General features: G+C 40.5%; 1 protein-coding gene across 1 annotated transcript; it reads left to right on the top strand.

The window, feature by feature from the left end:
- The first annotated feature begins 609 nt into the window (after nucleotides 1-609).
- On the top strand, nucleotides 610-10,983 carry LOC124302846 (solute carrier family 22 member 13-like). The gene is made up of 9 exons (XM_046759414.1): nucleotides 610-724; nucleotides 795-1,183; nucleotides 1,356-1,798; nucleotides 1,854-2,574; nucleotides 2,982-3,269; nucleotides 5,455-5,602; nucleotides 10,542-10,572; nucleotides 10,660-10,767; nucleotides 10,902-10,983. Exons 1-9 carry the CDS (start codon nucleotides 610-612, stop codon nucleotides 10,981-10,983), a joined length of 2,325 nt encoding a protein of 774 aa, XP_046615370.1.
- Nucleotides 10,984-12,494: the final 1,511 nt, after the last annotated feature.

The raw sequence follows: 12,494 nt of genomic DNA, 5'->3' as shown, positions 1-12,494 counted from the left end.
CTTCGTAATCGTGCATCAAGTATGTACAGAGACGAAAACTTCGTTTCGACGATACGGACGGTTTATTATATTATGAGTAAAGAGTGAATACGCGAGTAGTGACGCGATTTCCTACAAGAATCTGCGGCGTTCCGAGGTGAAGAGAGAAAGGAAGAAGGGTAAAAAAAAAAAAAACAAACTTGCCAGCGTTACTTACGACCGCACGGAGAGTGGAAGACAATTTCCATAATAATATGTAAATCGGGTAGGATTACCTTATATTGCAAATTGGAAATTCAGCAGGCGTCCTGCACGAAACGCCTCCATCATTGCCGCGAGTAGCGGATGGTGGAGGCGTGAGCGAGGGGTAGTTTACCCCCGCCCTTATATATCACCCTCGATAATCTCCCAGGGGCTCGTTATACACATTAGCTAAACGGGTGCTGCGATTGGCTGGGAAACGAGCGGGGAGAGGAGTATTTTCCTTTATTTTACATCAAGTCTGAAGTGAGATTATGAGCCAGGCAATTTCGCCACGAGCATGAACGTTAAGCTCCAGACAATTTTGTTTTCGACGCTACGTTCGATGGCCGCGAAATCTGACGTCTGTTTTTACGCTCTGAGGTTAGAATGCCGACTGTGCGACCGTCCGCGGACATTGATAGCATCGAGGATTCCGATTCGGACGAGCTTAGCTCTTCGTTGACGAGCATAGTGACGCTCGACGACATCCTCCACTATCTCGGTGAACGGCGTTTCGTAAATACGAGCCCCCGCGACTCGATGAGTTTCTCGAAATTTGCATAACCTTACAGAAAAACGTTGGCTCCGAGGCGACTTTGGACTCTACCAGCGCATGGTGTCGGTTATGCTGATGCCCTTCGGCTTCTTCAACGTCTTCGTCTACTTCGGTCAAATGTTCATGACTCTGGTGCCAGAGGAGCACTGGTGCAGGCTGCCGGAGGTCGATGGCATGTCTCGGGAGGAGGTCAGGCGCCGGGGAATACCTCCCAGCGAAGACGTACCCTACGAAGGTCACGAGCTACCGTTCTCTAGGTGCTGGATGTACGACGTACCGTTGGCGACTCTACTCTCGGTTCAAAGCCCTGACCCCAAGTGGCCGATGCAGCGCTGTCACAGTTGGGAGTTCAAGTTCACGTCGAGCGATGTTCCCTACACAACGATCGCTTCGGAGCTGGAATGGGTGAGTCGACCTTCCGAATTCGATGGATAAACTAACCGTTCTTCAGGGTAGACCCTCAGGTTCAATGGTCAGACTCAAATTGTTCTTACGGATAAACTCTCAACGATTCAGAGTCAGCCTTCAACGTTGGGGCTGAATGTGTAGTTTATTTCCACAAAAGGTCTCATTTCAGGTCTGCGACAAGCAGTACCTGGTAAACCTGGCCCAGAGCATATTCTTCGTGGGTTCGATATTCGGCGGGATTCTATTCGGATGGATGGCGGACAAGTACGGAAGGATCCCGGTGTTGGTAGTGGCAAACATGTTCGGTTTTTTCGCCGGGATGGCGACGGTATTTGCACGACGTTTCTGGCATTTCGGAGTGTGCAGGTTCCTCGTCGGTTTCGCATCCGACAACAACTTCACGATGATGTATATCCTGGTGCTCGAGTACGTCGGTCCGAAGTGGAGAACCTGGGTGGCGAACTTGTCGATCGCAATATGCTTTCCCTTGGCTTGCTGCACGCTCCCGTGGCTGGCACTGCGTCTCTCGAACTGGAAGAGCATCGCTATCGTAACGTCAGCGCCGCTGGCATTCGCGGTAGTGACGCCGATCGTGGTTCCCGAAAGCGTCAGGTGAATTCGATCTGAGATCACTGGAAAGCAGCAGTCCACTTTTCGTATATTTTAGGTGGCTGGCTTGTCAGGGAAGAATCAGCGAGGCGATCAAGATAATGCGCAGGATCCAAAGTGTGAACAAAACCTCGGTGCCTGACAGCCTGTACGCCGATTTCAAGGAGGATTCGGAAAACATCGTGCGATTCATTCGCAACGAAGAGTCGAGGGTCTTGGACCTTCTGCGAACGCCGAGACTACGGCGAATCACAATACTGCTGATAGCCATTTGGGGCATAATCGCTATGGTCTTCGACGGCCATATAAGGAACCTCGGCACCATGGGGCTCGACATATTCTTCACGTTCACCATATCCTCAGCGACGACCTTTCCTGCTGACATATTCGTCGCCTTCACCCTCGACTACTACGGCCGGAGGTGGTTGTCCTTTGCGTCGATGTTCCTCTCGGGCTTGGCCTGCTTCTTTGCATCTATGACCAGCGGTGTGTACTTCGCCGCCTTCGGACTGGTCGGCAGGTTCCTGATCAACATATCGTACACCATTGGGCTGCAGTACGCCGCCGAACTTCTACCGACGGTGGTGCGAGCGAAGGGAGTCGCCGTCATTCACATATTCGGGTACGCGACAGCCATCCTCTCCCCCTTCATCGCTTACACGAGGATATTCGCTTGTCAAGTGCCGGTCGTAGTTCTTGGGATTCTATCGACCATCGGCGGGATTCTCTGCCTCTTTCTTCCAGAAACGTTGGACCAAGAACTGTCCCAAACGTTGCAGGTGATTATAACGTCGGGTAACTTACTCGGCGTTTTTTCTACTCGATTAGAGCTGCACCGAGTGATCGCATAGGTATCATGGAAATATCGTGGGTGCGTTTTTTGTCAACCGTTTTTTGTGACCAACGAGAGTAGATCATGTCGGACACGATCGCGGCATATGGCTGACGGCTGATCGGCGAGTAAGTATCATGACGTGGGTAACCCGAGAACGACTCGCTATCGGTTACACCTTGAATGGCCTGGAGATCATCGGACAGGAGACGCGGGCGATGGTATCAAGTTCGCCCATGAAATTAACCTTGACATTCTGAGTCGGTCTAGTACTGCTGTAGATACATTTTTTCTCCCTGGGTACGGAGATGCGATATCGAAACGTGACTGCAGCCGTTAATAACCGTGTTGCAGGAGGGCGAAGAGTTCGGCAAGGACCAGAGGTTCTTCGACATGCCGTGCCTCGCGCCCAAGCAGCTTGAACCCAAGCCGAACAAGCATCACCTTCACGCCCAGCGGCCGGCGATCCGAGGCGAGATCCTGAGGAGCAGCATCATCTCAGGCGCCGCTGGGAGCAAGTATCGTCTTTCGGTCTGGTCGCGGCAGGTCAACTCCGAGGGAATGAGCCTGTCCTCGAGGAGCAACCGAGTCACCTTCAACGACAGTAGTAGACCAGCCTCGCCAGGATCCAGCAAGACCAACGTTTGAGACGTGAAATTGACCATCGTGGCAAGCCTTCGTATGAAACCAGGCTCTGCGTGGATGCATTTCCTCTTTAAAGGAAGAGAACCAGCCGCATGTTAACCTCGCGGTGTTCTTAAGTCTAGGTGGTTAGAAAACCCTAGACGTTCAACGGTAGCGCAGATTCATCAGCCCCAAATCACGGAGCTCATCCTCATTTGATTAATTGCGTAACTTGTTACGTCGAGAGATCCAATGAATGTTCGGAATTAAATGTACGTACTGGAATAAAATGATCGAACTACTTTCAACGGCACGAAGTAATCCGTTTGTAGCAAAGGACACAGCTCCGGAGCAATTGGGATTTGTTACCCTGTCAAAAAAAATATCGAGACGTTTCTTCTTAATGAACATTCATTTGGGACCTTGATTCATGGATGACAGAGAGTGGAAAAAGTTGTCCAACACTAACCCTCGATCACTACTGATCCTTCATGTTCTAGCGGCTCCGAAAAGATAATTATCATCTCTTACACGAAAAGTGATCGCGTATAATAAACTTGTTTTGCGAGAGCTTTTTTGATACATTCAATTACTGTTCTGAAAAAAATTGGTTACTGGAGAATTTTTTAGCTTTTCGCCTCAACTTCTAAATCCACGACTGATCTCCGATATCGATATCTCTTTTTCACTGACTTTCACCAAAGTAAAATCAAATAATCACTAAATTCAACTGCAACTCGATAAACATTCGGGGTGTTTCGGAGTTGCTCATTTCAAATTCCATTTCGCGTATCATTATTTCAATATATGTAAATACTACACCGTGTGTAAAGAAATTAGCATCGAATGGTTAATAATTTTGCTTTACCTCAAGTCCGCTACGTTAGATCTGCCATTTCGAAAACGACTCAAAGGGTCGTAAAAAAATTCCGAAAATTAAGTTTTCTCGAAAGCTCATGTATTCGAATCCACTAAAGCATGAAGGAGTAATGACTGTTCCTCATAAATTTTCATAAAACAATTTGTCGTTATTTTTAACATGGAAACAAATTCCATACACTTTGAAGCAACGTTCTTCAGACAACCGTTTTCTCCGACATGCAAATGGCTTTGACCCAGGGTCGAGGGCTATTTTGAAAATACGTTTTCTAAATTACGGAAATTAGGGCCACTCTTTCAGATCAGGCCGAGGATAGCGCATGTGGTTTCGTTTAGCGGTGCATTTTTCCGATTGTGCCCGCAGTCGTCGCGCGGGCGGTTGAGGATTCAGGTTTCATTTCTTCCCGGAAAATGCATAAACAGCTAACCTGCGACGGTATCGTCTGGTATTTTTTGCACGACGTTCAGCCGGGGCGAGAGTAGGCGTGGCAGGCCGCAGACCGCGGGTGGCTACATTAATGAATTGCAGTCTGCAGAAGGATTTTCACGGTCCTTCAACAAATTAGCAGACTATACATAATGTCGTTCATGTGTTTTTGCGTTTGCAAAATACTGCAATTATCGGACAATACAGGATCAGTGAAAATTAGACCACCGACGAAGAAACCTGAAAAACACTTCATCAATCTCGTCATCTTGTCGACTTCTCGTTGATCCTAGAAATCTAATTCGCACTTTATTTTTTCGCACTCTTTTTTCGATATTATACCTTAACAAAAGCACGATATCAAATAATACTGACATTCACACGGTGAAAAAAATATCACTTCTGTCGACTTATGTGTACTGTAAAACAATTTTTGCAGTCAGCTCAGAAATTTTGTATCAGATAGTTACAAGGTTGACATTCGATAGTGTCATTATGGCCTATACTGTGTTGTTCACAGTGTAAAATGACAAGAATTAAGAAGTGGAAAGAGTCTGACTCTCTTTTAGAGAAAAAAGAATGAAGGACTTGGCACAACGGCGAAGAGAAAAATCATTGGACTTCAAAGGAGACGAAGTAATAAGTGAAAATGTATAAAACTTCGAGAGAAATATAAGTAAGAAAGAAAGCGACGTTGAGAAATGGATAATCAGTCCACGGAAGAGTGCCGCCACTTCAACTATGACATATTTTAATTATTCAGCCGAAAGTGTGACCACATATAACAACTAATATGTAATTTCTTTGTGAGCTGGTCGCATGATATTAACTAAAATATAACTAAATTGTGGCGATTTGACGAGGCTTAAAAACTTCATCGTTTTTACGATTTTCCAGACGATTTGCATTCCCGAAGCTAACGCGCGATCATGGGAGCGAGCTTGTAGCTCCGACTGGTCTCGCCTTGTCGTGATGTGGAATTCCATTTTCACAAATAATCCCGAAACCCCCGATACATATACCAACAGTCGTAAAAAAGCACAAGGCAATCACGATTTTACGATTTTTCCAACAACCGCGCAGCGCTCACCGTGCATGCGCAATACTGTGCGCAGGGATAACGTCCCCCGTTTTTCCTCCTGGATGAAGAAAGAGGAGGAGCACCCAGAGTCCCTAAACTCCGCGCGTGACGTTAAACCTCTTGAGTTATCGCCCCGCGGGCGATCCTGCTTGCAACCTTATGCCAGGGACATTTTCCGCTCGGTTTGAAATGGGCGGAAACCGGAGCTGGCCGACGGTCATTACCGAGCATTAGCCTCGCCGATTGACAAGACTCGTTTCGGCCCAACGTCCACGACTTTGAGCAAACTGAGCAGAAATGTAATCATACTATACATAAAAGATATCCTTTTTACTTACCGAAACTAAGAATTTTACACTTGAAACAATTGCGCGAAGTTTACAGCTTGGAAGTATAAGTCTTTCGTACTTAGTCAAAATTTCGCACATGCAAAATGAGAATAGACAAAAGCGAATATTGTTGAAAATGTCTACATGGAGAAAAGTTTCTAGTTCCGATTACTATGCAGTTTTCAAATATTTTCATTTTTTTACCAAAACTGTAACCAAAATATCTAGTGTTTTTTTATTATTGTGCTTGACTAAAATAATGCAGCAAACTAAACAATCAGATAATATGGCAATAGCCTGAAAATGTCGTACTGACAACTATAACACAATTACCTACTGCTGTAAATAGTTACTTGTAGCACATTTTACCTGAATTTTGTAATAAAAATTTCAAATAAAGTCTCACTGCGCCATAAATACGACCACACATCGATTTTCTACCGTCAGCACAGAACGTGTAATGATTTTAACCAAAAAAAAAAGAAGAATGGTACAAAACTGATCAGGCTTTTGTAAAACAACGGTTCAGAGTCAAAGAGAAAAAAAGAGGGAAGTTTCATGTTGCCAGCATCCGTTCGGAACCGGAGAACCCATTTCGCAGGTCGTCCCTTTTTGCTCGAAATCAATTTGTAGTGTACAGTCGATTAATTTTTGGCAGGCTCTATGCACACTTTATATACCCATGTGCCTTAACACACGCGTCTGTTGTTGGCAAACGCGTTTGTGTCCATGTGTTTCACGATCAGCCGCAGCTGTGCAGGAGCGATATGGTTGCCAGTCATCGAATCGAAGCGAATAAAAATAAAAAGTTAATAACAATAATCCCCCGCGTGACCAAACCTATATTACAGACGAATATTTTCATTCCTGTTACGTGGTTATAAAACTTATAACCATGCACTTGTGCTTTCAGTATTCGCCGGGATTCGTTCCCACCTCGAATAAACCCTGAAGATCTCGATATAATTATTGTTTTGTTGTTCCTTTAGATATTTTTTCCACCAAAAATTACCGTATAGTTCATGCTCATGGAAAAAATGAGAAGAGAAGGAGACAGAGCTTTTTTTAAGATGTATAATAGAGTATCACTGAAATCAGACTACCTCGATTTAACGTTCCATCACATAATAACAGAAAAAATTATACCTGAAACGTTTCCCTTTCCAACGTTCAAAATTCCCTGTTCACACACGACCCGAACAGCACAGAGAGAAGAGACCTCGAGGCACGCTTTCATCCCTGACATAGAGTCGGACGGAAACAAAGACGATTTTCACTTTACACCTGAAGATGACCCTCGAGCCGTTCTCGAATGTGCGCTTTTGCGCCTTGAGGTGAATTACCGTAGAGCCAATTTATGGCGATAAAACGTCGAAGGAAAATAGCAGCCACTCTTCCAACTGCTACGCGTTACACTTTTGAAGAGTTGGCAAGCTGCACGATGCTTCGGAGTCCGGAGACTCGAAAAAGTGAAGAAGAATGAGAAGGAGAAGAAAGAAAAAAAAAAAAAATGGAAACGAAGACCAAGTGTAATAAAAAAAGTGTATAAAAAAAAAAAAAAAAATCATAAAAAAATAAAAATAAAATAAAGGAAAGAAAAAAAAAAAAAAAAGTAACACCGGTTCGTAACCGCTGAGGCAATTTTCACCTGATCTTCTCTCGAGAATGCTTTTACTGCACCTGACAACTACTGTGTTTACACAGTGCACTCGCCGCTGCTGCTGCGCAGCGAAACGTAAGATAGTTTCAGGTTGTGGGTTTAACCTCATACTTCAGGATGATCATCACGCCTTGCGCCAAGGGAAAAGTAGTTACTATCTACTTCTCCCGACGATTTACCTCCGCCATTCTATATTTTCATTGCTTTGGTATACGCTGCACGCACCCTGCAGGGTGCTACCGCCATTATTCTAGAGGGTGTCTATTACTCGTTCTTGAGATACCGAAGGCTCCGAGCCTTCGATCGTAATGCTCGACAATTTTGCGCTGCCGTTTCCGGTCCCGCGTTTTCTCAACAATTCGTACCTATAACTATTATACCGAGAAATTTATAGAACGCGTCCGGGTTTTACGATCATTATATGTTATACCCTGTTATGGAGGAGGATGCACAACAGTGAAGCGCACGGTCGGTATAACAAATAGACTTCGAACCTCTTATTGCTTGCAGCAATCATCCGTGCACTTTCAACGTAATATCAATCAATGTAAGTTGGTATACAGGATACGTTTTCTTTACTTTAAGGGGTTACATGGGTTTTCAATGGTAAAAAAGACACATTTTCTATAATTTTTTTATTTTTTTTTTCAAAATGATAGAAGAATTATTTTGATCAAACTTCGAGCGTATAAACGAATAATATTTCAACAATACTTCATGAAATATTCATCGTAAAACTTTTAAAAATCAAACCGTTGAAATCTGGTTTTCGGAGAAACAAACATCCTCGCGGTGGCCAAGATTGATAAACTGATAGCTTTATCTTAAATCAAAAAAACCCAATATTTTCTGATAGTAGGTGAGTATAGATCGTAATTTAATGACGGATTTTTTTTTTCTCTGATCACTACGTATTTAACAAATCAACGCATCGTCTATATTTTACCAACAATTGTACCGTTTTCCATACAACTCTACCAATAATTCAAATAAAAAAATTTTTTTTTCTTACCCGTTAATCCTTTGTTCAATCACGTGCTATACTCACCTACTAACAGAAGGTATTTTTTTTTTTTTTAATTTTGAACAAAAGTGTCATGAGTTATCTTGAAAAACAGTTCTCAACGATTGAATTTTCAATATCTTTGAATGAAATTTGTATAAAATATTGTTGTTTCATACGCCCAAAGTTTGAAAAAAATTATTCTTTTATCAGGTTGAAAATAAATTACAGAAACCACGTGTTTTCTTTTTCTTTGTCATTCAAAACTCATGTAACCCCTTAAATAACCAAACGAACCGACGACAGTCAAATTTCCGCCACAACGTTTTTAGACGCGTTTGAAAAGACGATGAATACTTGATCGAATGATGAATTAGAATTGTGACATCGCGATCTCATCGCAAGAAAGAGAGGATCTTCGATAATAACATTCCATGATTTATTACACGATAGTTATTATAGCGTACATACAACGTCGCTTCGTTGCTTCCTCTCTCTCGCTCTCTCTCTCCCTCTTTCTCCGTATAAAGAAAACTTAATATAAGCGTAACTGCAGGTATATAAATTGATGCTGAGTGATAATTTGCCGCTGTAACAAAGATCATACACGTAACTTGGTTAGAAAATGCGGAGCTGTGATAATAAGCCCGTTTTTCGACCATGAGGCAAATGCGGTGTTGCATTGTAACGTGGCGGCGATTATATAGCGACGTTTACGGAACGCAGTGCTCCGCAATAAAGTAACCATGTATATTACCACACCCGTTGTACATTTACACCCGCATCGCGTCGGGCGAAAATGAATGATGGGAAAAGGGCAAAAAACTTAGCCAATAAACAAAGCTGGTCTTAACACATAATAGGCGAGCTGTATTATGGCAGACACTTGTAGATAGTCGTCTGATAAAAACTGTGCGGCAAAACTTTTCTCGTTGCCGACAATTTTTCACTCTCCAGCGATCGAATAGCAAGTACAGTTTGATTCGCTGATTTTCTACTACGTTTTAACATGGAACAGGTTATATTTGTTCAATTTCGTCTTTCAAATATTCATACTTATATGATGGATTAATGGGGTGGAAATTGATCTTCGAAAGATCTTGGAGATTTTACATTTTAAAGAAAAAAGTGCAAGCCACTAGATTGTCTCGTATAAAGATCGGTGAAAAAATAATAATTAATTCGTTAATTCATGTTCGTTAATTCATGTGACTGAATTGTAAAATAATATCGCGAATTGGCAGATCGAGCGTAACAAAATGTTAATTCACGCCACGGCAATTATATGTATATTTATAACAATGTATCAAATATTATAAGTGTGATGCATGTGCATTGTGCATGTATGAAAATACAGTCAATTGATAAACATAATTCTCTGTGGATAATTTAACAATTACCGACTACCAAATAAATCGAATCGGCTCCCTTTATGTGCTACATCCATTCGTAAACTTTATTCCTGATTGTAATCGTATAAACACGCTATTTTGCACGGACATTTGAAGAATTCAGATTAACGATTAAACGTCACGTACCAAATACCGCGAGGATAATTAAATAGGAATTATAAACAATTATTGATAAGTGTCGTAGTGTCGAATATAATTTGACTATAATTATTAAAAACTATCAACTTTCTATTTACACTTATTTTACGTAATGCGAAGCAGTGATGAATTTCGTAAAATGTATCGAAATCATTGCTGTCGCTAAATATTTCGGACATTTATAAAAATCAAAATGAACAACTTAAAACGAATAAATTCGAATAAAAATCGATGCAATTTTTGTATTTCCTCTATATCCAAACAATGACGCTGATCTTTTTCGAAACGAACTAAATCACGTGCAGTATCGATTAAAACAATTTACGATACAATATGGATATAATAAACATTAATTTAACAGCCGGTATATCTGGCATTGGCATTTTGCCGAAGTAAGCGCCAGTGTTTTGTAAATAGTACGAGATAAAATAAATTTACGATCGCGGTTCCGTTAATTTGATACAATGATATGCGATAAGGAAAGTTCAAGCAAAAGAGAAAAAGGAGACTGACAGAGAGAGAGAGAGTGACAGAGAGAGAGAGAGAGAGAGAGAGGGAGATACACGGATAGAGAAAGTTAAATTAACGTAAGCATGTCGATTTCGAGTCAAATTTTATATAAACATTGGACAGATTATGTTGATTAAATCTTAAACCTCTAAAGTATAAATCATAAACTGAATTAAAAATTTCATCTGTTATCTTTGTGCGTCTCGTTTAGCGCTGAAGAAGATATCAGTAAAAACGACCACGACATGAATGGTCAAGAACATCTGCCGTACAGTAAATTATTGTACGAATAGTGAGGTCAGTTTGGCGTGAATAAATTCGTCGAAAACATTCATTTTTTTACTAAAGATAAATTACACGATGCAAAATGGTGCCGACTGATTTCAATTAACGATCATAATAAATTCGACCATTAAACGCGAATAATTCGGAGAAATTAAAATACAGTTCCCCTTTTTCTTTTACTCTGTAAAAACAGAAAAAAAAACAAAAAAAAAATACCCATAAAATTCAATTAAGAATAATTGCAGATTTTACAATTTGTCAAAAAACTTCATTAATCTTTAATGTATCTCTCGCTGATTATAAATTGTTCATGAATTATGTTTTATTTTTCTTAATTCAGAAGAGAAAAGCGTATGTATATAGGTGAGTATATATATATATATATATATAATATATACTCACCTATATATATATGTACACTGAGAGAAATTTTTAATTTCGGTTACCGCTCAGTCCTTGACTATTTTCATTTTTTAGCACAATCGAAAAATATAGTTTTAGGTACAAAATGAAAATTAGTTTTGTAACTGTTACAAGAAAGTCTAATATCCGTTACTATTCTTTCTCATTATGATCACTGTCACTATATTTTCTTGTAACTGTTGAGAAAATATAACGCTTGTGCAACGATAAATTGACGTTAAAGCCTTATTTAACTAAAAAAGTAAAGTAAACCGAGAAAACTGATTTTGTGTTGCAATTACCAAAAAAGGATCGACAGTAGCGCAAAATGGTTACGTGTACTTCGTTTTTCGTAATTCCAATAACATTCAAACAGTTTTTTTAACGATACCTGTTTTACTCAATTTTTCTAGTTACTGTAACAAATGAAATTTTTCTCAGTGTAGAAATATCGTATAATGAATTAATAAAAAAGAAAGAAAACTGCATTCCCGTCCGTTTACGTACCTATACGTTTTTGTAACATATATATAAATATATATTTTTTATTAGGAATTTGTTATATATATATCCGATTAATCCGAGAGAATCGAGCCTGTCCAAAGATGCAGGCAGCTTCTGTCTCTTCTTCTTACAGCCGGATGTACATGTTTCTGGCGGCTGTCAATTACCGCAAACCGTATACATGTAATCCGCGCTTGGCTTTATAGAAATGATGCACTCGAGGAAAACGTATTTACGCATAAATTTTATACGCATATATGTAAATAATGTGACAGACGGTAAGTAATTTCATTCCATGTAACAAATATCTGTAATATATAAACTTATGTAACATAATGACCGTGATAGATACGCGTTGCGAAAAATTAACGTACTTTGCTCAATCCCAAATTTTAATCAAATCATCTGCCGGAGAGAAACCGTGAGAGAAAAAAAAATCCATTTATCGTTCTTAATTTGGGATCCGAACGGTTGTCCAGTTTCTATTTAATCAAATTGTGCTGTTTGTAGGAATTGTAGAAGAGGTATAATAAATTATATAATATTAATTACGTGAAACCTCGATTTCTTTTTCATTTATTTTGATTTATTTATTTTTTGTTTATAGCAGAAA

This window comes from Neodiprion virginianus, chromosome 4, assembly GCF_021901495.1.
Source record: "Neodiprion virginianus isolate iyNeoVirg1 chromosome 4, iyNeoVirg1.1, whole genome shotgun sequence".
NCBI classification, from domain to species: Eukaryota; Metazoa; Arthropoda; class Insecta; order Hymenoptera; family Diprionidae; genus Neodiprion; species Neodiprion virginianus.
Note: the sequence above shows the minus strand (reverse complement) of the source record. Positions and strands in the feature narration are given on the sequence as shown.

What these genes read in the sequence shown, in the direction of transcription:
- LOC124302846 (XM_046759414.1), top strand. Translation starts at nt 610, where the DNA reads ATGCCGACTGTGCGACCGTCCGCGGACATTGATAGCATCGAGGATTCC. An exon ending in CAGGATCCAGCAAGACCAAC is followed by an intron (nt 3,270 to 5,454) that starts GTTTGAGACGTG and finishes ACGATTTTCCAG; the next exon opens with ACGATTTGCATTCCCGAAGC. An exon ending in ATAGAGAAAGTTAAATTAAC is followed by an intron (nt 10,768 to 10,901) that starts GTAAGCATGTCG and finishes CGTCTCGTTTAG; the next exon opens with CGCTGAAGAAGATATCAGTA.